This window comes from Podarcis gaigeae, assembly GCF_964106915.1.
Source record: "Podarcis gaigeae genome assembly, chromosome: 8".
NCBI classification, from domain to species: domain Eukaryota; kingdom Metazoa; phylum Chordata; class Lepidosauria; order Squamata; family Lacertidae; genus Podarcis; species Podarcis gaigeae.
In genome coordinates, this window is record NC_139684.1 from 62,508,966 (window position 1) to 62,534,651 (window position 25,686).

Consider the following 25,686-nt stretch of genomic DNA (forward strand, 5'->3'; position numbering starts at 1 on the left):
AGAACATGTCCTTTTATTTAAAATGCATCTCTGGGTTATTTGTGGGGCATAGGAATTTGTTCACCCCTCAATATAGTCCGGCTCCCCATAAGGTCTGATGGACAGTAGACCGGCCCCCTGCTGAAAAAGTTTGCTGACCTGATTGATGGCTGAAAGATACTACTCCCAGTAAACTAGACATTACTAGCTTTCAGAGCATTTCTTAAGTTTTTGGATGTTTTCATTTTATTTACAACTGTGTTGCGGACAAAAGGTCCAATGGTGGGGTGACCTGAGCCATTAATCACACCAGGATTGAGAAGGAAAGATTTAATCAGACAGCAGTGTGTTGTTGTTTTTGTTTAGTCGTGTCCGACTCTTCATGTCCCCATGCACCAGAGCATGCCAGGCACTTCTGTCTTCCACTGCCTCCCGCAGTTTGGTCAAACTCATACTGGTAGCTTCGAGAACACTATCCAACCATCTCGTCCTCTGTCGTCCCCTTCTCCTTGTGCCCTCCATCTTTCCCAACATCAGGGTCTTTTCCAGGGAGTCTTCTCTTCTCATGAGGTGGCCAAAGTATTGGAGCCTCAGCTTCACGATCAGTCCTTCCAGTGAGCACTCAGGGCTGATTTCCGTAAGAATGGAGAGGTTTGATCTTCTTGCAGTCCATGGGACTCTCAAGAGTCTCCTCCAGCACCATAATTCAAAAGCATCAATTCTTCAGCGATCAGCCTCCAGTCCAGCTCTCACTTCCATACATCACTACTGGGAAAACCATAGCTTTAACTATATGGACCTTTGTTGGCAAGGTGATGTCTATGCTTGTTCTCTTGACAGAACTCTATTAGCCTTTGCCTTGCTTCATTTTGATCTCCAAGGCCAAACTTGCCAGTTTTTTTTATCTCTTGATTCCCTACTTTAGCATTCCAATTCCCTATAATGAGAAGAATATCCTTCTTTGGTGTCATTTCTAGGAGGTGTTGTAAGTCTTCATATAATTGGTCAATTTCAGTTTCAGAAGTTAAAAAAGTGGATTCGTTGCACTAGGGCAGGGATGTCAAACTCCCCAGACACTGCAATCTACTTACAGAATAAAAAACTGGCAGTGATCTACCCCTTTTGGAGTTGTTGAGCTTTTTTTTAGAGGGGAAAGCCAAACTTGTTGACTTTAGGGGGGAAAGGAAAAAGTCGCTTACCAAAAGAACGCTCAGGATCATGGCGAAAACTCTGTCTTCCGTACTAGCGATTGTGCACAAATGGAGGACGGGGCAAGGGGGCGGGGCCAGATGCTCTTTTGCCCCCGCAAAGGAAAAAGAGCCCAATTTGACATCCCTGCATGAGGGGAAGTGTTGTTTAATCCACTGAAATACATAGATCTTACACTCCACTTTGTGCTGGAATCACACATAAAATACTGACCATCTGGAAGAACCCTAGATCTCCTGTTTGTCAGTCCCAGTGGCATTCCAATTCTGCCTGGTGTTTCCATTTAAGATTGTTGCTTTTAAGTAGCACATACCCCAAGTTCAAAAGTTCTCCAAATACAGTGGTACCTTGGGTTACATACACTTTAGGTTACAGACTTCGCTAACCCAGAAATAGCACCTCAGGTTAAGAACTTTGCTTCAGGATGAGAACAGAAATTGTCCAGTGGTGGCACAGCAGCAGCGGGAGGCCCAATTAGCTAAAGTGGCACTTCAGGTTAAGAACAGTTTCAGGATAAGAACGGACTTCCAGAACGAATTAAGTTATTAACCTGGTACCACTGTAGTTTGTGGTGCGTGCTGAAGGACCACCCTTGAATGCTGGCAATATAAGTTTTGTGAAGCTTAACAGGCAGGCCTGTCCCATGCTTGTTCCCACTCTTTTCTGCCCAATGTTCCAAATAACTATTGTGATTACTAGTAATCAACAGCCCTTGGGGTCATAGAAGCATAGAGTTGGAAGGGACCCTGAGGATCATCTAGTCCAACAATATGCAACTGTCCCATATCTGCCATCCATCAATTGGTCTAATCCTCAATTATTTTTTAATGTCCCCTCAAAGCTATTGCCTATCACAACTTTGCAAAGGAGTGTTTTCCTCTATTGGTTCTGAATCAACTGCCAGTTAATTGCACTAGGTGAATCCAAGCTCTATTACTGGGGGCCTCAGTACATGTCTGGACTCCAATCAGAATGGGATTTTCAACTAAGAAGCTCATAATTGTGCAAAGAGGGGAAATGGAGTTTCCCCCAGTGCAGCAGAAAACACTGAAGTCAAAAGCCTGCTAAGGAAAACATGGATCTTTTCCTCATGGGACACAGCCAGTATTTTACATGTGCGTTGTACGATACCACCAATCAGCTTTCTTGCTAACACTCTTGTTGTTGTTTAATTATCAAAGCTTTATTTGTTGTTGCATATATCAGCCAGTAGGAATAACGTAGCATTGATTAAAATCACATTTTGCTTAAGGTCATTTATGCTGTTGACGGCAAAGCATAATCTTCCAAGTACTGCTTTTCCAAGTAGATATGGCCTCTGCGTATGTGTGTCTTCTTCTTAAGGAAAGATGGCAGCCAGCAGTGCTCCACCAGCTGTCACTGCAGCTGTGGTAGCAGTGGACAGCCCAGCAGCACCTAGAAGAGGATCAAGGCACACCATTATTGTAATGAAGATCTCAAGGTGGGGAGACTGGCTCTGCCAATCATGTGATTCTTGTCCTGAGAGCAGCAGACATACCGACTGACTGAAGCACAGCAACAGCGCTCCCAGCTGCTACTCCTCCACCATTGGCGATAGCCGCTGCCGACATCATTTTTGCAGCCAGAGAGCCAGCTGCAATTCCAGCTCCAGTGAAGCCTGCTGCTCCCAGTGCTACTGGGGCACCAATCGTGGCCACTGCTGCAAGAACACAGAATTAGGAATATGTTACATGATAGAAGCATTAAATCTAAATTGCCTAGACCACAGTGCTTAACCGTCTTGGCTGTGGGTCCTAGGAGACCTTGCAGGCCTTTTCCCACCTGGCCTGGGATGGTGGGGCCCTGACTGAAAGACTCTAATTTCAAAAGCTAAGGCTCTTGGGCTTGGATATTTAGGGCAGTGGTTTCCAATTGGGGGGTGTATGGTCTGTTGCACCCCCTGAGAGAACTTGCTTATCTTGCTAATTGGGGAGTGAAAGCCATCTGTGGATCATTGAGCCTCCACGCACTATCAGGGAAAGTTGCTGGATGGCAAGAGAGTAGGGATTGGGGAAAAACCTCTGACATCATTTTATGGCTCTTGCAATTGGTACAAGGAGAGAGTGAGAATGCAATTTGCTTGCTCCATGGGGCGAATTCATGGAGCCCTGCTAGGACGAAAGGGGAAGCAGCTCCTGGTTGCTTCTCATCTAAAATAGGCTTCCTCAAACTTGGCCCTCCAGATGTTTTGAGACTATAATTCCCATCATCCCTGACCACTGGTCCAGCTAGCTAGGGATCATGGGAACTGTAGGCAAAAAACATATGGAGGGCTGAGTTTGAGGAAGCCTGATCTAAATAATTAAACTAGGAGCGCCTAATTCAGACGACTTGGCGTGTAAAGCTCTCCACCTATCATTGTTGTCATCATCAACCCATCTTTTACCCCAAGGTCCCAAAGCAGCTTACAACAATTAAAGCACAATATTTTAAGGCAATAGAAAACAACTTAATGTCATATGAATAAGGTGGATTCTAAAAATATGCCCAAACAAGCAAATGCATATTTTTGCGTCCAGACCTCATTGATTTTTTTTTTTTGGGGGGGGCAACCAGGTGCCTACAAACTTGGGCTTGGGGAGAATTTGGTTCAAGTCCCCTTTTCGCTTTAAAAAATCAGAGTAGCCCTAGACCAGTCACTGTTTCTGAGACCAGTGGAGTGAGGGGGGAACAAACCTTTTCACCAGCACTAGGTACCTCCGTTGCTAGACCTGCGCACAACAACTTGCCATAACTTCCGCTGCATTTCTGACAGTCAAGGCAGTTTGCTTCTCTCCTCCACCCACCCACCCCTGCCATCCTTCCTGCTTTGGCTATCCCGGCTACCAGTGCTTTTTTTCTTGAAAAAAAGGTGGGGGAACTGACTACGATATATAGATACAGTGGTACCTCGGGTTACATACGCTTCAGGTTACAGACGCCGCTAACCCAGAAATAGTACCTCGGGTTAAGAACTTTGCTTCAGGTTGAGAACAGAAATGGTGCTCCGGCAGTGTGGCGGCAGCAGGAGGCCCCATTAGCTAAAGTGTTGCTTCAGGTTAAGAACAGTTTCAGGTTAAGAACGGACTTCCGGAACGAATTAAGTACTTAACCTGAGGTACCACTGTATTTGCTTAATGCAGAAAGGGCATCCAAATTTTGTTTAATTTAATGCTGTTGGCTATCCCTTCAGTTATTCTGTTTTGATATGCCAGGTGTTCTGTCAATGTCATTTCACAGATCTCATCAAGCCAGATTTTCATTGTGAACTCCACCATTTCCAATAACTTGTAAGCTTCATTCATGCTGATGCAAGCAAAATAATCACCCAAACTTGCCCAACTGGAAATCCAGATTGCTAAAAACTTACCCAAGCCGGCTGTAGCTCCCAAAACTGCAGTCACTGGAAGAGAGACTTGTTTTAATAAGATATAATGGATCTCAAGTACATATACAGTCATACCTCGGGTTACGAACGCTGCTGGTTGCGCATTTTCAGGATGCAGACCGCGCTGGAACCCGGAAGTACCGGAACGGGTTACTTCCAGGTTTCAGCGCTCGCTCATGCGCAGAAGCACAAAATGATGTCACATGCGTGCGCAGAAGCACCGGATTGCATCGTGCGCAGACGCGGCGCTTCAGGCTATGAACACTGCAGGTTGCGACCATGCCTCCCTCATGGATCACGTTTGCAACCAGAGGTATGACTGTAAAATGCAAAAAAGCATCAGGTGAGCTACAACTGTGATGGGCATATTGGTCAGTTTCAGTTCCTTTCTGTTCCTTATGTTTTTCAATCTCAGGTTTAGTTCACATTTCCATATCACCTTGATTTAAAAGCAAATGCAAACAAATTCTCATGAAAATTTATCAACATTTCAATTCTGATTTCTCCTAATATATACATTTGTATGCAATATTCCCTAGTGCACACACTTTTTTTTTGCAAAGCAATTTCTCTAAAACAATACATTTTAAGGGCAGTGTGTGCCTTTTGTACACATTGCTTGGCTGAAGAACTGCACTGCAAAATTCAGAGAAGTGCACATCTCAAAGGGTTGTTGTTTTGGTTCTTGTACTGCTTCTGAAAGTGCAAATTAGGGAGGTTCACCTTTCAATTTGAAAGGAAATGAGTTTCTCGCCCATCCCTACCTGTGGCAGAGGGAAGTGGAAGCTATCAATTGGCACTGTGTCCAAAAATGAACTGCTATCCAGTGCAAATCTTTTAATGCTGGGCAAGATATATTTCAAACTGGCATTTTCCAACATAATGGCACAGTTGCATTTCTTAACCAGCTTCAGTTTCCGTGCTGTCTTCAAAAGCTGCCCAAGATGTGGCCTGTTACATTAATCTAAGATGTTACAAGAGCATGCAACTGCCCATGCAGAACTAGAAGAAAAGTATTTCAGATTTGTTCAATTCTTTCATCTAGTCTTAGTCACTATGTTGTACAAGATTTTGAAATACTTGCATTCATACCCATAAGAGACCTCCAGTTTCAGGAACGGGGAAGTTCTAATTGAAGCGTGGGGCAACACACACATTTAACCAAGTACTGCCTACTAGTGTACATCAATATTAAGACAGATTTTGGAAACATAAAATTAAAAGTACTCCTATGTGGATGAAGGCACACGAATACATGCACAGAAACAGTGGTCTGTGTACTGGGATGCGGGTGGCGCTGTGTTCTAAACCACTGAGACTCTTGGGCTTGCCGGCAGTTCAAATCCCCGCGATGGGGTGAGCTTCCATTACTCTGTCCCAGCGTCTGCCAATCTAGCAGAAGGCATGTTAGTGCAAGTAGATAAATAGATACCACTGCGGCGGGAAGGTAAATGGCGTTTCCATGCACTCTTGCTTCCGTCACAGTGTTTCGTTGCACCAGAAGTGGTTTAGTCATGCTGGCCACATGATCCAGAAAGCTGTCTGTGGAGAAACGTCGGCTACCTTGGCCCGAAAGCGAGATAAGCGCTGCAACCCCATAGTCACCTTTGACTGGACTTAAACGTCCAGGGGTCCTTTACCTTTTCCCCTTACCTGTGTACACATTAATGCCATAGTGTCAACAGAACCTAACAGGGAAGCATGCTTCCAAGTTTAATCTGCACTGAGTGGGGGTGGAGGTGAGGAGAGTTTGTGTGGCTGACTGAGAGTTTGAGACAACTGCTTTGGACTATACGGTTACCGTTACCCAATCCCCAAGAAAGTAAACAGGCTCTCTTACCTGGATCAGCCATGCTGGCTTCCTAAAGACCTGTATAGAGATGCCAGAAACTCTTGTTAGGATAATGCAGTGTACAATTGTGTGTTAAACTATGGAACTCAATCCCACAGGAGGCAGTGACGACCACCAATTTGGGTGGCTTTAAAAGAGGACTGGACAAATTCATGGAGACATGGCTATCAGTGATTACAAGCCACGATGGCTGTGCTCTGCCTCCAGTTCAGAGGCCGCAGTGCTTCTGAATACCAGTTGGTGGAAACCACTGGAGTCGTGATTGAGGGTTTTCCAGATGCATCTGAATGGCCGTTGTGAAAACAGGATTCTAGACTAGATGGACCATTGGCTTGATCCAGCAAGATCTTATGTTCTTAACTAACAACCACTCAGACTCCCACTTTGTCCAGAACCCACTCGCACATTATGCCACTACACTGTTAAAATGATTTGCTTAAAACAATTCCAAAGGTGGGAAACTGCTGTGTTAACTCTGTTTCACAGCAAAAGCAACCAAGTCTCATGGTAACATAAAGACTAGCAAATTATATTCAGCATAAGCTTCCATGAGTTAAAAAAGGACTCTGGTACATGGGTGTAGCGGGGGGAGCAGCTCCCCCCCCAATCAAGTAAAACAATATACTGTAAATTCTTAACTGACCAATTACGTCGGTTCTGCCCCCCTAACAAAAGTCCTGACCCCCCCCTACAAAGATCCTGGTCACACCCATGTGTTGGTTGACAGTATTATACCACTTTAAATGGTCATCATGGCTTCCCTCAAAGAATACAGTGGTGCCCCGCAAGACGAATGCCTCGCTAAACGAAAAACCCGCAAGACGAAAGGGTTTTCCGATTTTTTAGCGGCTTCGCAAGACGAATTTCCCTATGGGCTTGCTTCGCAAGACGAAAGCCCATAGGGAAATCTCCGGGGACAGTGGGGAAGCGCAGCGCGCCTTCTCCTCTGTTCCCGGACCTGTCCTAAGGCTTGCGGTGGGAGGTCCGGGAACAGAGGGGAAGGCGCGAAGGGCTTCTCCTCTGTTCCCGGGGCTTGCGATGGGAGGAGGGTTTTTCCTCCCCACCGCCAACATTCAGAACAGCATTCTGAATGTTGGCGGTGGGGAGGAAAGCCCTCCTCCCACTGCAAGCCTTCAGGACAGGTCCGGGAACAGAGGGGAAGGTGCGCAGCGCTTCTCCTCTGTTCCCGGGGCTTGCGGTGGGAGGAGGGTTTTTCCTCCCCACCGCCACATTCAGAACAGCATTCTGAATGTTGGCGGTGGGGTGGAAAGCCCTCCTCCCACCGCAAGCCTTCAGGACAGGTCCGGGAACAGAGGGGAAGGTGCGCAGCCTGCTGCCCCGCGCGAGGGGCGCTCTTAAGCAGAGCGCCCCTCGCGCGGGGCCGACATTCGCCGCTTGGAGAGCCCTGCGGGGAAGTCCTGCAGGGTTCCCCAAGCGGCGAATGTCTGCGCCGCGCGAGGGGCGCTCTTCTTAAGAGCGCCCCTCGCGCGGGGCAGAAGGCTGCTATCCGCAGCTTGGAGAGCCCTGCGGGGAAGTCCTGCAGGGTTCCCCAAGCTGCGAATGTCTGCGCCGCGCGAGGGGCGCTCTGCTTAAGAGCGCCCCTCGCGCGGGGCAGCAGGCTGCTATCCGCAGCTTGGAGAGCCCTGCGGGGAAGTCCTGCAGGGTTCCCCAAGCTGCGAATGTCTGCGCCGCGCGAGGGGCGCTCTGCTTAAGAGCGCCCCTCGCGCGGGGCAGCAGGCTGCTATCCGCAGCTTGGAGAGCCCTGCGGGGAAGTCCTGCAGGGTTCCCCAAGCTGCGAATGTCTGCGCCGCGCGAGGGGCGCTCTGCTTAAGAGCGCCCCTCGCGCGGGGCAGCAGGCTGCTATCCGCAGCTTGGAGAGCCCTGCGGGGAAGTCCTGCAGGGTTCCCCAAGCTGCGAATGTCTGCGCCGCGCGAGGGGCGCTCTGCTTAAGAGCGCCCCTTGCGCGGGGCAGCAGGCTGCTATCCGCAGCTTGGAGAGCCCTCTGGACCTCTTCTGAAGGCGGGTGGGGGGCAAAAGTCTTTGTCCCCCCTGCCTGCCTTCCCGGGGGATTTTAAAATGCTGGCGGGCGGCAGCGCTGCCGCCCGCCAGCATTTTAAGATCGCCCCGGACAGCGGAGAAGTCTCCGCTGTCCCGGGAAGGGGGGGGGAAGCAAAGACTTTCGCCCCCCCACGTCGGCCTTCAGAAGAGGTCGGGGGACAGACTGTCCCCAAACCTGGTCTGAAGGCGGTTTCCATAGGAACGCATTGATTGATTTTCAATGCATTCCTATGGGAAACCGTGCTTCGCAAGACGAAAAACTCGCAAGACGAAAAGACTTGCGGAACGAATTAATTTCGTCTTGCGAGGCACCACTGTACTGGGAACTATAGTTTGTTGAGGGTGCTGAGAGTTGTTAGGAGATCCCTGTTCCTGTTTGAGAGCAACAGTATCAAAGTGGTTTAACAATCACTCTCTAAATAGTTACAGTGGCAATTATCATCCTCTGCTGGTCTCTGTTTCGGGAAGTTTTTACTGTGTGACCTATTATTCTTTTTATATTTTGCTGGAAGTAGCCCAGAGTGGTTGGGTATTTATACCCAGAAGGGTGGGGTATTATTATTATTTCCCTTTACACAATTACCAACTGCCTGGGTTTTTTTTGCATTTTGTTTCCCTCTTGACCTCTCCATACCCTCTGCCTCCCAAGCATTTGTGTGTACATCACTTGGCCAATTTAGGATAATTCTGCATATCTGATAAAGTGGTTTAGCAATCACTCCCTCTTCCCAGGGAACTCAGAAAATGGTGCCCCCTCATGGAATCCTGGGAATTGTAGTTTGTCAGTTTGTAGTTTGGCATGCAGATAAACAAAGTGCTGGGAAGAGGAAGACGTTTCCTTTAAGAACAAAAGGTGCATCATCACAAAGAAAAATGATTATGTATTGCATGCTGAATATGTTGATCGTTTGTATGTTTTGTATTTTGATGATGTTGTGCAGGATGACACTTGTTGCATTGCAGGTTCTAACAAAAGTTTGCATGCAGAATGTATTCACGATTTTCATCGAAAATTTGGTCATTTGCATTTTGAGGCAGTATCTAAAATGCCTGCCTTGGTTGAAGGTATGACTATTAAACCCTGCAGGTACCACATGAAGTGCAAGGCATGCGCAGCAAACAAGGTAAAAATGGCTGCGAAAGGTAAGGTGTCTAGTAGGCAAGCTACAGAACCATACCAGGTTGTTCATGCTGATTTGGTTGGACCACTAGCGCCCTCTTTGGGTGGAAACAGGTACTTCATGGTTCTCATTGATGCATTTTCCAGGTATATTTATGTGTACAATCTCAAGCAGAAATCAGAGGCTTTTCCAAGGTTCAAGGAATTCTGTGCTTGGTTGGGAAATGTGCATGGTAAGAAGGTAAAGACTCTTTTCAGTGATCGCGGGGGAGAATTCACTTCTCAGCAGTTTGAAGCTTTTCTGACTGAGAAAGGAATTCAACACGATTTGTCTAGTCCTCGTTCGCCATGGCAGAATGGACTTTGCGAGAGGGCAAATCAGACATTGCTTCAAGGGTTAAAAACCTTGCTGCATGATGCCAATCTTCCAGAGAGTTATTGGGCCGAAGCTCTCTCATGTTTCACTTACAGTTATAATCGCAGGTTATCTTCAGCGATTGGTTGTACCCCCTATGAGAAGATGTTTGGCAAGAAGCCATACATCAACCACATGAAAATTTTTGGTTCAGACATGTGGGTTCACTCACCACAAAGCTCCAAGTTAGACAAGCGTGGATTGCATGGTATCTTTCTAGGTTATCAGAAAGAGTCTTACAGAATAATGATGACTGACTCTAAGGCAATTAAGCTCACAAGAAGTGTTGAGTACAATGCCAAGTGGGGGGAGAATGTGGGAATTTTCCAATGTTATCCTGATGACAGTGATGAAACTGAGGATAGTCAAAAGCAACCGCAACAACCCACACCCACTGATGAAGGTTCTGATTATGAGTCTGAAACTGAATCAGGTGATTCAGAGGATTTCAAGAGTGCGAAAGCCTCTATGCGACCCTCTGAAAGCTCTGATCAAGAATTAGAGGAACCATTGTTCACAATAGGTCACTTTTCTCCCAAGAAGGAAAAGGAGAGTGTTGAAGACTTAAGGCTAATTCGCAGGTCACAGAGAGCAACAAAAGGCAGACCTCCAAAGAGATTTGCTGATGAGTTTGCTAAGATAGCAGTAACAGCTGTTAAAAGCTCCAAGAAGGTGTTTGAACCTTCAAGTTTCCAAGAAATCCAGGATTTGGATTCAAAGGAAGCTGAGCCATGGTTAAATGCCATGAAGGCTGAGCTTGATTCCTTGGAAAGGAACAAAACATGGGACCTTGTTCCAGTAGTTCCAGGAATGAAACTGCTTGGAAGCAAATGGGTCTTCAAAGCGAAGACTGATCAAAATGGCAAGATAGTCAGACACAAAGCCAGATTGGTAGCCAGAGGTTTTGCACAGGTACCAGGTGAAGACTATCACGAGACCTACTCACCCACCGTGAGGTATGAGAGCATTAGGCTTATGCTCAAGCTAGCTGCAGAAGAGAATCTACACATTAGTCACCATGATGTGAATACAGCTTTTCTGTACGGATCTCTAGATGAATCACTTTATATGCTTCCACCTGATGGCGTACAGGTAAAACAGGGATTTGTTTGTGCTCTGAAGAAGTCCCTTTATGGTCTCAAACAAAGTGCACGGTGTTGGCACACAAAACTCACTGAAGTATTGTTTTCTCTAGGTTTTAAGCAAGGGAAAGCTGATCCATGTGTATTTGTCAAAGAGGAGGGGCAAAAGAAACTGTATTGTTTGTTTTATGTTGATGATCTTTTATTCTTTTGGAAGGATGTCACAATGTACAATAATGCCCTAGCTCAATTGAAAGAGCACTTTGACATGAAAGATCTTGGTGAGATAAACAACTACCTATCTCTGGAAATAGAGAGAGATCAAGATGGTAACATTCTAGTACACCAGTCACGTAAAATTGCTGATGTGTTAAGCAAACTAAACCTGATGGATGCTAACCCTGTAGACACACCGATGACAACAGGTTATCAGGTAGATGACACTGGAGAAACATTTTCTGATACTACACTGTACAGAAGTGTGCTAGGCAAGCTAAACTTCATTGCCAGATGTTCAAGACCTGACATTGCTGTTAGCTGTAATTTGCTAAGCAGACAAGTCAACAATCCTACTGTTAAGGATTGGAAAGCTCTGAAACGCATAGCGCGGTATTTGAAAGGCACTATGCATTACAGACTGAGATTTAACAATCAGAAGTCTGGTGGTCTTGAGATATTTGCAGATGCAAGTTTTGGAAGTGACACTACAGACAGGAAAAGTACGTCTGGAGTTTGCTATAAGTACAATCAGGGTCTATTTGATTGGTCATGCAAGAAGCAAACAACAGTTAGCTTAAGTACTTGTGAAGCTGAACTGAATGCACTGTCTTATTCACTTAAGGATTGTGAATGGTTGTTACAATTGTGCAAAGACATAAAAATTCCTGTCAAATGTCCAATCCAGGTTTACCAGGACAACAAAGCATGTTTGGCTTTGCTGAATTCTGAAGGTTGTAAGCAAAGCACGAAGCACTTGCAATTAAAGTTGCAACATGCTAGGGAACGTATTCAAAAGGGACTCGTAACGGTGTCCTATATGCCAGGTAATGAAATTCCTGCTGATGTATTGTCCAAGATTGTATCAAGGGATCAACACTGTACCTATGTGCAGAAGTTGGGTTTGTGCTGATATTGTACGAACACGCTGCCCAGTGATGTTCACAGAAAGGGGGAGGATGTTGGTTTCTGCTTCCTTCACTGAGCAGCGAAGTGCTTGTCACAAGACAATGTTTACATTCCACAGTCAAATGCTGTTGGGTTTTCTCACGGGAAAGGAGACTGGATGTGACGTACACTGGTTTCCTGTTTTTCACTGTTTCTTTGCAGTTCAGGGTGTATTCTCTCCGTGCTTTAGAGGAGAGAGGATGCCTTTCTCTGCTCCGGCAGAGGGAAGATGTTTTTCTGTAAATTACCAGCTTTGAAGTGTAAATAAAGTAATATAGAGCATGTTGGCACGTACTTTTCATCATTCCGCTGTGCACTGGACACTGCTTATCTCCAACAGAGGGTTCCTCACTCTGTCATTTGCCTGGCAGGAAAATATTCAGAGACATTTCTGCAGGCCAGGCTGCTGCTAAAAGGCATAGAAGAGCCAGTAAGAAGGGCACTGGTGGAAAAAGTTAGTTGGGGGTGAGGGTGGGGTGGGTAGCCACGTTTTTTTTGCTGCGGGTGAAGCCTCCAGAGGGGTGTCAATTTTTTAAATAATTTTTTTAAAATTAATTTTCAATTATAATCCAATAATAGCCTCATAATAACAATACCAATTTATAATACAATTAATATCAATCATTAAGATACCAAATTATATAATTTAGATAAGGTGGCCCCCAGGTGCTGGAATTGATGATTTTCTTTATTTTTGTGTGTTACAAAATCTTATTGATTTCAATTACTTTCCAGTCATAATAATCCCTATCCCGAGGGGCGTCATTGAGGCTCCCAGCCTGCAGGGCTTCAGGGATTAGCTTGCGTGCCCAGCCTTCCTGTTTGTAAGTGAGCAATCCTGATTCACGTTTCCATGCATGTATATTGTTCTTTGCACTCTTATTCCCCACCCACCCCCATCCTCAGTCAGTTTGGCTCTGGCCTTGAATATATAAGAACAATTTATTTATCTCACAGCTAACCCCTGTCCCCCTGAAAGGGTATCTGTGGCAACAAAAAATGAAGTCAGACAACTAATAAAGCAGGCAGGAATTTGCTGGCAACAATTCAAGAGTCAAATAGAGTTAACACGGGCAAGATGCAATAGGAACGTAGGGATCACTTCCCTGCGATGAGAGAGATGGATAAAAGAAAAGGGGGGGGGGGAGGCTCAAACGCACGTGTGGCTGCCTGCAATCAGTTTACAACACCGAGAATGAAGATAAACTGGTAAAATAAGGGGGCTGGGTTAAAGCTAAAGGGAAAACTTCAAAGATCCCTCAAGAACAAGGCAGGGGTTCAGGGCTCCCAAAGCCGAGCTGCAGCCTTAGAAGGGAAAAATGGGGCTTTCGGAGGTGGTTTTTACTGCCCTGCTGCTTCCAATTTTTAAAAGGCAAATTGTGGGAGAAGATGCAGCAGTCAATCACTCTCTCCAAGCACCCACGCTAGCAAACAAACACACACACACACGCGCGCGCAACCACACACTCACAAAGCACACACACTAGCAAACATACAGTCACGCTGCACACACAATCAAGCAATCAGAGTGGCCAAACCTCCTAGCAAGCACTTCCCTGGCTTCTGCTTACCTCAACGAAGACGACCCTGTTGACTCGAAGAAAATGTGTGTGCAATGGCAGGGATGGCTGGCGCAGCCGCATTTAAACGGCAAGCCACGCCCCCACCGAGTTTCCCTATTGGGTGCCCAACTGGGGAGGGGCGTGGCACGCCAGCCCGGGAGTTGAAGCAGGGGGCGAAATGTAAATTTAAAATGTGCAAACTTATATGATTAAAAATTCATAGTATCAGGGAAACAACCAACAGCCACCAGGTTATACTAAGGTGAAGTAAAGAACGTCCTCACAGCCAAAGAGTTAATCTTTAGAATTTCCTACCTAACATTTCCATATGACTTTAATCCAGAAATTTAGCAAGCAGCTGCCAATTATATGAGGAGTCGGCTTGTTTCAATCTATCCTATATATGTTGCATTAAGTTAACAAATTGCTAACAATATGAGCAATTGTATTAAGTTACCTCTCACCAGATTTGCTTCTGTCGACAGGTGTCTTTTGTACAGGTACTGTAACGAGCTGGGATTATAGGTAAGACCTCTCCCTTACAGCAGGTGCTTCTAATCTCAGCTCATTACATACAGTGAAGATACCAGGTAGCCTGACATCTGGCTGGTTGATAGGGGATCAAATACTTATTTCACTCATTCTAATGCACATCAATCTCTAACGTTTGTCTTCTGGGTTTCTGGGGGTTTTCCTGTTGTTATTCTGTCTCTCACAACTACAATAAACCTACCATTAAAATTATGGACTGGTCATTTCTTCATCAGAGGGCAAACAGGCAAATTTAGCAGGGGATCAAATACTTTCCCCCCTCACTGTATGTCTGGCACCTTCGTTATACAGTTTTTAATCATATGCTGATGATACGCCTCTTTGCCCTGGCTTTTGACACTTGAGAAGTGTGTTTTTGGGACCTGCCCTACTCTTGTGATTTGCTTAAACTGCTTTTAGCATTGCATTTTAGATTACGGTAACAGACCCTGGGACCTGCTAGTGAATAAATAAATTTAAGGGTAATAATAATAATAATAATAATAATAATAATAATAATAATAATATGACAGACAGTTTTTGCAAAGCAATTTTCCCAAACACAATGCATATTTGTATGTATGCATGTTTTTTTGTTTGTTTGTTTGTTTTACTAATATATGCACTTTGTGCACGTTACTTGGCTGGAGAACTGCATTCCAAAATTCAGAGAAGTGCAGGTTTTGAAGAATGGGTCTGTTTCACTTTGCATATGGTTTCGGAAAATGTGAATAATGTAGGTTTTGCTTTTAATCTGAATTGAATTTCTCCCAAATCCCTAGCTACATATGACTACTATACTAGGTACTGTATATGTGCACAGTCAGGCTAGTAAAAGATAACAGAATCATAGACTGTAGAGTTGGAAGGGATCCCAAGGGTCATCTAGTCCAACTCCCTGCAATGCAAAATCTCAACCAAAGCATCCATGACAGATGTCCATCCAACTTCTGCTTAAAAACTTCCAAGGAAGGAGAGTCAACCATCATCCGAGGAAGTCCATTCCATTGTCAAACAGCTCTTACCACCAGCTTGTCAATATCCTTCTTAAATTGTGGCGCCCAGGACTGGACACAATATTCCAAGTGTGGTATGACCAAAATAGAATAGAGAGCCATCTTATTATTTCCCTTGAACTGGGCACTATACTTTTGTTAGTGCAGCCTAGAATAGCATTAGCTTTTTCCACAGCTACATCACATTGTTGACCTGCTAAGACTGTGGTCTCCTAAGACCCTTAGATCCTTTCCACATGAACTACTGACAAGCCAGGTGTCCCCCAATCTTATATTTGTGCAGCTGGTTCTTCCTGCCTAGTGTAGAACCTGACATTTGTCCCTATTGAAATTCATTCTGTTAGTTGGGACCCAGTTCTCCAATCTGTTAGGATAATCTTGAATCCCGATTCTATCATCTGCAGCATTAGCTACCCCTCCCAGTTTGGTGTCATGTGCAAAACTGCAGATGTGTGTGTGATAGTAATTCTGAACTTATTTTTAAGGTTCTTACCATGTCGTTAATTCTAGCGTTCTCATTTTTTTAAGGGTGCCACAATTTCACTGGAGGCAGAATTGTGAATGGGTTCTTGGCTGTATGGATGATGTCAATACCAGCATTTATCTATGCTGGAGGAGTGTCTGAAGTGAGCATTCAGTGACTACTATCCTATTCTAGTCACTCTTAGAAAGCTGTTACGCAAATGTACCAAGTTTTAGCCCTCTAGCTGAGGATTCACAGTAACAGTGTTCCTTGCTCTTCTTTCTTCTCAGCTGCTGCAGGTCTGTAATTAATTGGCACAGCTTTATGGGCAGGTATAGGGGCACTATTTGGAATCTTATATGAGGGCTTTGGCATGAAAGAGGCAAAAGATAGGAGATGATGTCCTTTGCAAGAGGAGAAGCACTTGATGCTTAACGATGCATCTTTGCCATTTGATGAGAAGCCATCTTCACACGACAAATTTGTGGTTGTACCCAACTGAGTTTTATGTGGAGTAAAGCCATTGAAATGAATGGGCCAAAGTTAGTCATGTCCATTAATTTCAGTGGATCTACACTGAGTAGGACTAGCGTCGGCAGCAACCCATGCTAACTCTATTCCATTTGGTGACACCAGAGTTCTTTTCGTCCCAAAGCTTTTCTTGGAATCTTTTCAAAACTAAAGTCCTCTCAATTTCAGCAATGTCCCTTTACATTTCCTTTAGCACTGCTAAACTTAAGAAGAACCTTACTGCTGAAACACACCAATGGCCCATCTAGTCCAGCATCCGGTTCTCACAGTGGCCAATGAGACGCCTGGGGGAAACTTGCAAGTAGGACCCAAGGGCAACAGCACTCTCTTCTCCTGCCGCTTCCAGCAACTGGTGTTCACAAGCACACTGCCACCGACAGTGGAGGCAGAACATATTGATAGTCTTGTTAGGATTTTTATCTCACCAGCTGCTCAGCAAGTAGCACTATGGTTGTTTATATCATGTGAGTGTCTGAGAGCGTGAGACAGGAAGTCTCATTACTGTTGGAGTACTGATAGAGGTTATTTCACTTCTGTGTGAGATGTTGTTCTGTACTGCTGCTGAGAGAGAGCAGACATGCTGTTGGAGTCTCTGTATATAGACTGTTAAATAAAGTAGTTTATAGCTACTCATTGTCTCTTTCTTCTGCAGTGAGATGCCAGAAGACGAGCGTGCTCCTTTCAGGAGGGGGCGGGGTGTTGCTTATCACAGGTCTCTCTGGACTGAGGAAGATTTACAGCCAGAGAGTGACCACCGGAGAGACGCCCCGGTGTCTTGGGAAGGTGGTGGCCTTCCCGGGCATTTTTCCAACAAGTCTTACCTCCATAAATAAAAGGAAACATTATCAGTGATGGACAGGACACTTTATTCCCCAAATATAAAAAGTCTGCTACAAAACTGGGTTGTCTTCTGCATCTTTAAACCTTCCGGCTTCGTCTGGTGAATGTTGCTGAGCCAGATGTGATGGTCTGTGGAAGATAAATTGGAAGAGGTTTCTCTAAATTGCCTCGTAACTAGCAGGTGTAAGACTTACCTAAGCAACGCAAAGTACATCAGAACGTGTTCCAAAACACTGCAAATAACCAGGTAATTGGGGCAATCGTTGAAGCCAGGGGACCAATTAAAAGTAGATCCCTTAGTAAATTAATTGACACATACAATTTAGCTTCAAAAACATTCCAATGAAACTATTTTGTTTGGGGTGAGTTTTCACCTTTGTTCAAGCCATGGCTATTGTTGGAGCATATTCCTGATGAGATCCAGTTTGCTGTAGTCTTGAATTGGGGATAGGGTGGCCATGTTCAAAATGCTCTTGTATTCATTAGCAACTAGACCTGCTTTGATTCTTTCTTTCACATTTGCAATAGTTAAAGGAGCAGGTGCCCTTTGAGTATGTGCAGAGTGCCTTTCTCTAGATGGCCTGCAGTATTTTGCAGAACCATGTGGCACGATGCAAAATGCCAAAATAAAAGTGAGCAAAATGCATGATGTAAAATGCCAAAATAAAGTGAGCAAAATGCTTGCATTCTTGACCAATACTTCCCACATATCTGGGATTGGGAGAACAGGAGCTTCCAAAGGCAGAGGCACAGACATTCTCCCAGCCCCTCTCTTGGAGAAAGTGACCCTTCTGCAACTGTTCATCTTAAAACACAGTGGTACCTCGGGTTAAGTACTTAATTCGTTCCGGAGGTCCGTTCTTAACATGAAGCACCACTTTAGCTAATGGGGCCTCCTCCTGCTGCTGCGCTGCTGGAGCACAATTTCTGTTCTCATCCTGAAGCAAAGTTCTTAACCCGAGGTACTATTTCTGGGTTAGCGGAGTCTGTAACCTAAAGCGTCTGTAACCCAAGGTACCACAGTATCAGCATTTACTCACCTCCACCATTTCATTGCCAACTACTTGCTGCTCATGGACGAATTTATCTGCTTTGGCTATTAGTTTTCCATTTTCCAGGGTTACTGTGCACTGTTTTAAAAAAGAAGAAGAAAAACCATTACTGCACAAGGTTTGGGCAGTAACAGATCAGATGCATAGGTAGCCACAGTCAAATGGCCAGCAGAAGGCAGAGTTGCACCAGAATGAAGGAAATGAATACAGGCAGTTAGTGTTTTAGGCACCTCTGATATGTGCATGACTTCACATGTCCACATTGCAGTGTACTCAGAAACACCCAGAAAAGGTCACAAAAAACATCATAAAAACGGGGCAGGACAGGACAGGGCGCCTTACACAGGCACCACTGATGTGTGCAGGGGTCTGGAATGTAAACCCACACTCAAATCAGTTGCTGCCTGTATATACATTCTAAACAAATGTGTACATTATGGAGCCCCTAATGTGAATAGAAGCTTCTCCATACACTTCAATGGGAAAGAAGCAGGTGCCTCCTGGGAATACTGTGCCACAAAGATTGAGGGTTGCCAGCCAGGTCCAGAGTCTCTGACCACTTTGCACCATTCATTTATAGCACTTTGCTACCATGTTAAACAGTCATGGTTTCCCCCAAAGAATTGTGGGAACTGTAGTTTGTTAAGGGTGCTGAGCATTGTTCCCAGACCCCTGTTCTCCTCCCAGAGCTTCAGATCTCAAGAGTTTCCTATGAAGAGGGCTTGGCTGTTAAACTGTTAAACTACTCGGCGAACTGTTGCTCTCTGAGGGGAGTAGGAGCCTCTTAATGGCTCTCAGGATCCTTAACCACCTACAGCTCCCAGAATCCTTTGCCTTTTTAAAGTGGGGCCATAGCACTTTAAATGTATGCTGTGACTGTGGCCTCTGTGTCTAGCTTTAAGAACCCACCCATGTGGGCTCTCACATGCAGGTATGAGTAGGGATGAAGTAGGGATGAGTGAACCTGTTTTTCATTGTTCCATTCTTCAGTTCTCTACATTTTCACATCGGTTTGATTTTTTTTAAATGTCCTTGTGAAAATTCACTAGCATTTTCATACAAATTTATCCTCAAATACATACATTTTAATGCATTTTTTTTCTAATAGACTCAATTTTGAGAAGCTATTTTCCCCAATATAATGCATTTTTCCCTTTGTTATTTTCTCCAGGATATGCACTTTAATGCACACTTCACCCTAGCAGATGCCTTCTCATACCCATTACTTGACTGAAAAACCTGCAATGCAAAATTTGGGAAGTGTGGATTTTGAAGGACGTCTGTCTATTGCCTTACGTATTGTTTCAAAAAGTGCAAATGAGGTAGGTTCACCCTGAAATGAAAACTGGAACAAATTTCTCCCTCGCCTGCCTTTTTCTCTGGGTTTGGCAACTCTACAGAGAATTCAGGACTCATGCACACTTTTGCTTGTCCTGTGCGTAGAAAGGAGACGTCTGAGTGCTTTCCTGCTTGTCCCGTACTTTCTAGGCGCAGATCCAAGAGGTTTCGCCTTTGTCCCACCACTTTCCCCCCAGGAATCCTGTATTTTAGTGCTTTATTGGAACAAGCAGCAATCTGAGGGAAACCTGACGGCCAATTGTTCCAATTCAGTGCTAAACCACAGGTTTCCCCAGGGGAAAGCGGCAGGGCAAACAGAAGAAGTGTGGATGAGAACAGCAGCCAGGTGAGGCAGCTGCACCAGGTGGCAGCTGCATCATATGCTCTGAGGATGGCAGAATAAAAACAGGTAGGGCAGATTTGAGTCAGGAGGCACAGTCCTGTGGGATTTTCTCTTGCTCAAGCCCCAGTGAAATGAGCAGCAACTGCAGCTGAGTGTTGCAGGAGATTGTGCACCCTGTTAAATTCATTCACGTATGAGGAGCGATCAGTTTTCTATATTATGCACCAAAATATCTTGGACTGGCCCTTTTCTGTACATTACAAACAAGACGGTTTTAAAGAAGTGTGGTTATAATGTCTTTTCAGCAAAGAACCTTGGGAACTGTAGTTCTGGCAAAGCATCTGGGAATCTCCACCAGCTACAGTTTCCCAGGAACTCTCACACTGGAACCAACTCTGCTCTAGTTTGTGTTGCAGATGTGCCTGAGTAATCGATCGGCAGCGTCAAGAGCCACATGCTAATGCTGTTCACTCTCAAAGCCCTTAGTTACCTTCACTTTCTTGCCATCCATGGTGGTCATTTCTGTTTCTTTTCCCAGAGTAAATGAATTTGTGACGGATTTGTTGGGGGTTTTGGATGTGACGACAAAGCTGTTCCCGGTTTGCTGGATTTCAGTGATGGGCTTAATGTCTTTAGCCGCTTTGATGATATCGTCTGACAAAGCTGGGGAGGGGGAGAGAGACAGAGACACACAGAGAGATGTGGTGGAACCAAAAATGGAGAACATGAAAGATCCTGACTGGATCAGATCAAATAACTGCTTATTGGAGCATCCTGCTTTCCCCTTCCCCCAAGATACCTCTGGGGGCGCCTTCAAGTAGGAGCACAGTCTCCCCCCAATATTGCTCTCCTGCAGCCATTGTTCACAGTCAATGGAAGTTCCATTTTGCTATCATTCCTTCTATTTCCCAGGCTTCTGGTTATGAGTGCCAATCCTTTATGTAGCCCAAACAACACCACCTCAACATGACTGGGAGGTATATCTACAGGCTTGTGGGGGACTCCAAATTAAAGGACCCCCAAACTGAGCATGCTCATTGACCACAGAATGACTGTAGGAAGGGGGAGAAGCCAGAGGGGAGGTGGGGTTGGAATCCTGAACAGCAGCCCTAGAGAGGGCAACATTTGGTTGCAGGTGCCAACTGTGCATGGCTAATAGTCACTGCTAAGCCTCTCTTCCTCCATGTATGTGTCTCACTCGTTTTTAGAAACACAGGGAGCTGCGTTGTACTGAGTCAGACCCACTGATTCATCTAACTCCATACCAACTGGCAGCAGCTCTCCAAGGTTGTAGGCAGGGGACTGTCTTCCAGCCCTCCTCAGAGACCCTGGAGATTGAACCAGGATCTTCTGCATCCATATCAGATGTTCTGCCATTGAGCTATGGCCCTTCCTTTTAGATTTAACACCTTCTAAAGCAGTGACCATCACCCCATTCTATGGTGGGGAACCCCATGCATGCTTTCTGCCTGAAGGATTGCTTCCTCTTGCCTGGAAACAAGGAACATTTTATTCTCAGTAAAAGAGCAATTCTGAAGCTGGAAAGGTTTCGGGAAGATGTCTAAATTGGGGTGATGGTGAATGTGTGACTGGGCGAGGAATGATGTAGAATTGGAAGGGACCCTCAGGGACATTTAGTCCTACCCCCAGCAATGTAAGGAATCTTTTGCCTAGCATGGGATTTGAACCCATGTCCCTGAGATTAAGTGTCTTAATTGCCAACTGAGCTATCCTTGGCCTCTAAAACTGGAGGGAAACAATCACAGAATTGTAGCAAAGAAGGGCTTTCTAATTGCAGCGAAAGATTGATTTTGTAGCAGAGGATGCTGCTCACCTAGATCTAGCAAAGAGGTCTGCATGGTTCCTAGCCCTGCCCTTTGCCTCTCTGCCCAGAGGACTTTACAAATTCTATTAGTCCTCAAAGCAAGAGAGCAGGTCTCCTGTGAGACCCCTGATTATACTCCAGCGAACTTGTCTCTTCCGGAAAAAGCAAGGAGCTGCTTACCAATAGCTTTCAGGAACTCTTCATATTTCTCTTGGCTGTAGACCTGCCACGTGCCATTGAATGCCATTTTGGAAACCGGGAATGGCAGAATGACAGGCTACTGGTGCAGGGCAAAAGCAGTTGTTGGTGTCCCCAACTTAACTGGGTGCCATTTATAAAGATGTGAATCCTGTATCCTGTCCAGATTCAAGCTGCAAATGATTATACTAGGAACTATCAATAATTAATCCTAAATGTTGGCATTGTGGAAATAACCTTCCGGTCATTGGGTTGGTGCAAGCCTTGACTGATTCCTCACAGGAACAGGCATTGGCAAATCACACATTATTTCAAGATCCAGGGTTTATGTAAGAATGAAGGCAGGAAGCCTCAGTGTATTTGGGGTGGGTGAATGCAATGCAAAGGTGATTGAATCTGTCGATTTCAGTTTCTCACTTTCCTACCCTTAAATTCATATGCTACATTTACACATCACTTGGTGATTTATTTATTTTTTAAAAAACAAGCCCTCATGAAAATGCTATTTTCACTAATTAGGCATTTTTGTGTGTACCTCACCCTGTTATATCATATATCTCCTCCACCCTCACTTCAGAGTTTTACCACAGAACATTAGGGAAGGATGAATCTGTTGATTTTAGTTCCTCATTTTCCCAGTCTAAAGTTAAGACCTGCAGTTTGCATTTTTTAAAGTCCTTACAAAAATTTGCCAACATTTTGATGCACATTTCTCCTAATACACACACTTTTGTATGCAATTTTGACTAGTATGCACATCTTTGCAAGCAATTTCTCCCAATATATTTTGTGTTATTTTCATCCATGTGTGCATTTTTATGCATGCTTCCCCTAATATAAGCATTTCTGAACAAATTTATTTGGCTGGAGAACCACATGCAAAATCTGGAGAAATGTGAATTTTAAAGGATATTTGGAAGTATCTTAGAGAGCGGCTGCCAGCCAGTGTAGACAATACTGAACTATGTGGACCAACGGCCTGACTTGGTGTAAGGCAGCTTCCTTTGTTCCTAGCATAGGCTTAAAAGCAAAAGCAAAAACAACAAACTACCTTGCAGCTTCCAGCTTGTGAGAGTTTTGATTCCTGATTGTCTAGAATCACCACAGGCAGCCAGGTGAATGTCTATTGAAAAACGTGGCCTATCAGGCAGGAGGATAGAATAGAATGCTTGATGGTCGGTCCTTCAAAGCTGAGATTGCTGGTCTTCTGTTTGATAGGAAATCAAGTGGATCATGTAGGACACTAGCATGGTGACAACCTTCTTTTGTACTTGACATCTTGGGCAAATTCAAAAGTTCACGGTCCGTTGATGATAGTCACAGCCATACCCCAGTTATAGCCACACCCTCTTCTAAGATTATGCAATACAGTGGTACCTTGGGTTAAGAACTTAATTTGTTCTGGAGGTCCGTTCTTAACCTGAAACTCTTCTTAACATGAGGTACCACTTTAGCTAATGGGGCCTCCTGCTGCCACCGCACAATTTCTGTTCTCATCCTGAAGCAAAGTTCTTAACCCGAGGTACTATTTCTGGGTTAGCGGAGTCTGTAACCTGAAGTGTCTGTAACCTGAAGCACCTGTAACGCAAAGTACCACTGTAATAATAATTGGTGGCTAATTGCAACAATCAGTGCAGATCTCCCTGTGTTGCTTTTCAGCGAGAGCTATTATTTTCTGTGCATGTACATGGGCAAATGATTTGGAGTGCTCCAATATCTTCCTTTGTAGCGGCTCAAGCTGTGTTTTCCTTGAAGTTCCATTGTGCATAACAGAACTTGCACACTATTCTCTTGAAAACAGAAGCACCTTGTCTTTTCAGTGTTCCTAAATGCTCAGTTTTGGAGCATATGGAAAAACAACTCCTTGGTGTTCTTCCCATGTGGCTTCTCCAGGGTGACCCTAGGAGCCAATCCTCAGTGGCCAACTCACCTCCTTTCACTCCGATTGGCTCCAATCAGCACAAATGGTAAGAAGACTTCTTCTCAGCGGCTACGAAGCTCCCCTTTCATGCTGATTGGATGGCCCTAGGATGCTGGAGAAAGGGACCCTGCTGCAGAAATAGTAATGGGTCTTTGACCCCACCCCCCGTGACTCCAGACCTCTGCACTTTTTGGGCACAGGGCCAAAGAACAGAGATGAATCATCACTCCAGGACGATGGCTTGTTAACTTTGGCAGGCTTTACACTGCAGTGTAACCTTGTATGCCACGAGATTGCTTAATTGAAGTAGTATTTGTGTGCTACCAGGTCTGACCTACCTTGGTCAACATTTCTAGTCCTGCATACTACACAATGCACCTCCTTTTGATAGCAGAATGGAAGAGTAATACTTCCCCCTCTTTTTGTAACTGTAAGCAACTTGTCCCCCCCCCCCCGAAATGCCAAGAGGTGGAAACCATCTTAATATCCCTGCACTGTACTTTGAGAAACATCACACCATGAGTCCTGGTTTGGAGCAGCTTTGCACTTGCAAAGTACTGTTGAACTAATTTGGTGGTGAAAGGCTTGGTGACTCCAGGCTCTCACTAAAAACTCCTTGTTAGCAATAGCACCATGGGCTACTGCTCTGTTTCCAGGCATAAATCAGTGCTGGTTTTGACCTACAAAACCTTATATGACTTTGGTCCAGGCACTTTTGGTGAGGACATAAGAGAGGGATTTCTCGGTGGTTCCTCCCAGATGGTGGAACTCCATTCCATGGAAGGCTAGGCTGGTCCCCTCTCTGCTTTCCTCTTGCCAGCAGACAGAGAGCTTTTTGTTCAGACAGGCCTCTGGCTGTTATGGCAGAGTCTTCTGAATGTGGGTCACGATTAGTGATCCTGCAGCTGAGGGAGGACATAAAAGTCTTACCAGCAGGGTCCTGGAGCAACTGGCAGATGTACAGGGAAGGGCTGTAGCTCAGTGGTAGAACATTGACCTTGCATGTAGAAAGTTCCATCTTCAATCTTGGACATCTCCATGTAGGCATGGGAAGTGACTGCTGGCTGAAACCCCAGACCAAAAGTCTGACTCAGTTTAAGGCAGCTTCATATATTTGTATGTTCCTATTTTTATAGCCTAGGTATTTATTGAGTAGAGGCCCCACCCACTAAATGCTGTATCTGGTCAGTTGATGGGCTGATGCCTTCTGTGGCCATTGGCCTCTGCTAGGCCCTGGGGTTTCAAGCTGTGGGGATATCTCCTCAAGGCTCTCTTCATCATCCAAGGAATCTGTTCTGGGGAGATGTGGACTCTGGTACACACAGTTCTACATGGGATGGACCAGGGAGTGGAGCCATCTTCTCCTCAGAGAACCTCCAAGGGTTCCTGGACTAGGACCAATAGCAACTGAATCATGCAGACCATGCGTAGGAACACATTTTCAGAGCTAGCTTTGTATCAGAAAAACATACGTACGTATGAGATGGAGATTAGGGCTCTCTCAGACAGGGTGGCTGTCAGGGGTTCAGGAGCAGAGGCACAGGAGTGGGAGGAGATGGAGAGCGAGGAGGAGGAATCCGAGGGGGGTGGAGGCAGTGACAGCGGTCAGAGGGATTCCACGAGCCTCTCCAGCGAATCGGAAGATTCACAGAAGGGAGCACCGATGGCCAGGGCAAGGGGGGTGCCAAGGGGGAAACCCCAGAAGGAAGGGGCCAGCGGGGGCTCCCAGAGCAGCAGTTGGAAATCAGGACCAGCTTCCCCACCAGAGCGCAGTGGGGGGGAGGAGTCCCAGGAATCGG

General features: G+C 45.3%; 2 protein-coding genes and 1 long non-coding RNA gene across 3 annotated transcripts in view; 1 reads left to right on the forward strand and 2 right to left on the reverse strand.

Annotated features, from left to right (window-relative positions):
* Nucleotides 1–20,427, forward strand: part of LOC310850458 — a 31,468-nt gene extending 11,041 nt beyond the window's left edge. The window contains exon 3 of the long non-coding RNA XR_014567336.1: nt 19,434–20,427. This is a non-coding gene — a long non-coding RNA (uncharacterized lncRNA). The remainder of the gene's footprint in view (nt 1–19,433) is intronic.
* On the reverse strand, nt 2,347–13,879 carry LOC310850434 (uncharacterized protein). The gene is made up of 5 exons (XM_083751993.1): nt 13,839–13,879; nt 6,417–6,446; nt 4,559–4,591; nt 2,708–2,869; nt 2,347–2,604 (listed from the first exon to the last, which is right to left on the reverse strand). Exons 2-5 carry the CDS (start codon nt 6,427–6,429, stop codon nt 2,528–2,530), a joined length of 285 nt encoding a protein of 94 aa, XP_083608119.1. The 5' UTR covers nt 6,430–6,446; nt 13,839–13,879; the 3' UTR covers nt 2,347–2,527.
* On the reverse strand, nt 17,213–23,993 carry LOC310850427 (fatty acid-binding protein, liver). The gene is made up of 5 exons (XM_083751978.1): nt 23,897–23,993; nt 21,949–22,139; nt 20,434–20,606; nt 18,251–18,340; nt 17,213–17,339 (listed from the first exon to the last, which is right to left on the reverse strand). Exons 2-5 carry the CDS (start codon nt 22,013–22,015, stop codon nt 17,289–17,291), a joined length of 381 nt encoding a protein of 126 aa, XP_083608104.1. The 5' UTR covers nt 22,016–22,139; nt 23,897–23,993; the 3' UTR covers nt 17,213–17,288.
* Between the last annotated feature and the right edge of the window lie 1,693 nt (nt 23,994–25,686).

Coding starts and splice junctions, on each gene's coding strand:
- LOC310850434 (XM_083751993.1), bottom strand. Junction 2,870..4,558: donor GGGAGCTACAGCCGGCTTGG/GTAAGTTTTTAG, acceptor GTGTTCTTGCAG/CAGTGGCCACGATTGGTGCC. Junction 2,605..2,707: donor TGCTGTGCTTCAGTCAGTCG/GTATGTCTGCTG, acceptor ATCCTCTTCTAG/GTGCTGCTGGGCTGTCCACT.
- LOC310850427 (XM_083751978.1), bottom strand. CDS start 22,015: ATGGCATTCAATGGCACGTGGCAGGTCTACAGCCAAGAGAAATATGAA. Junction 20,607..21,948: donor AGAGTTCCTGAAAGCTATTG/GTAAGCAGCTCC, acceptor CCCCCTCCCCAG/CTTTGTCAGACGATATCATC. Junction 18,341..20,433: donor TGGATGGCAAGAAAGTGAAG/GTAACTAAGGGC, acceptor TTTTTAAAACAG/TGCACAGTAACCCTGGAAAA.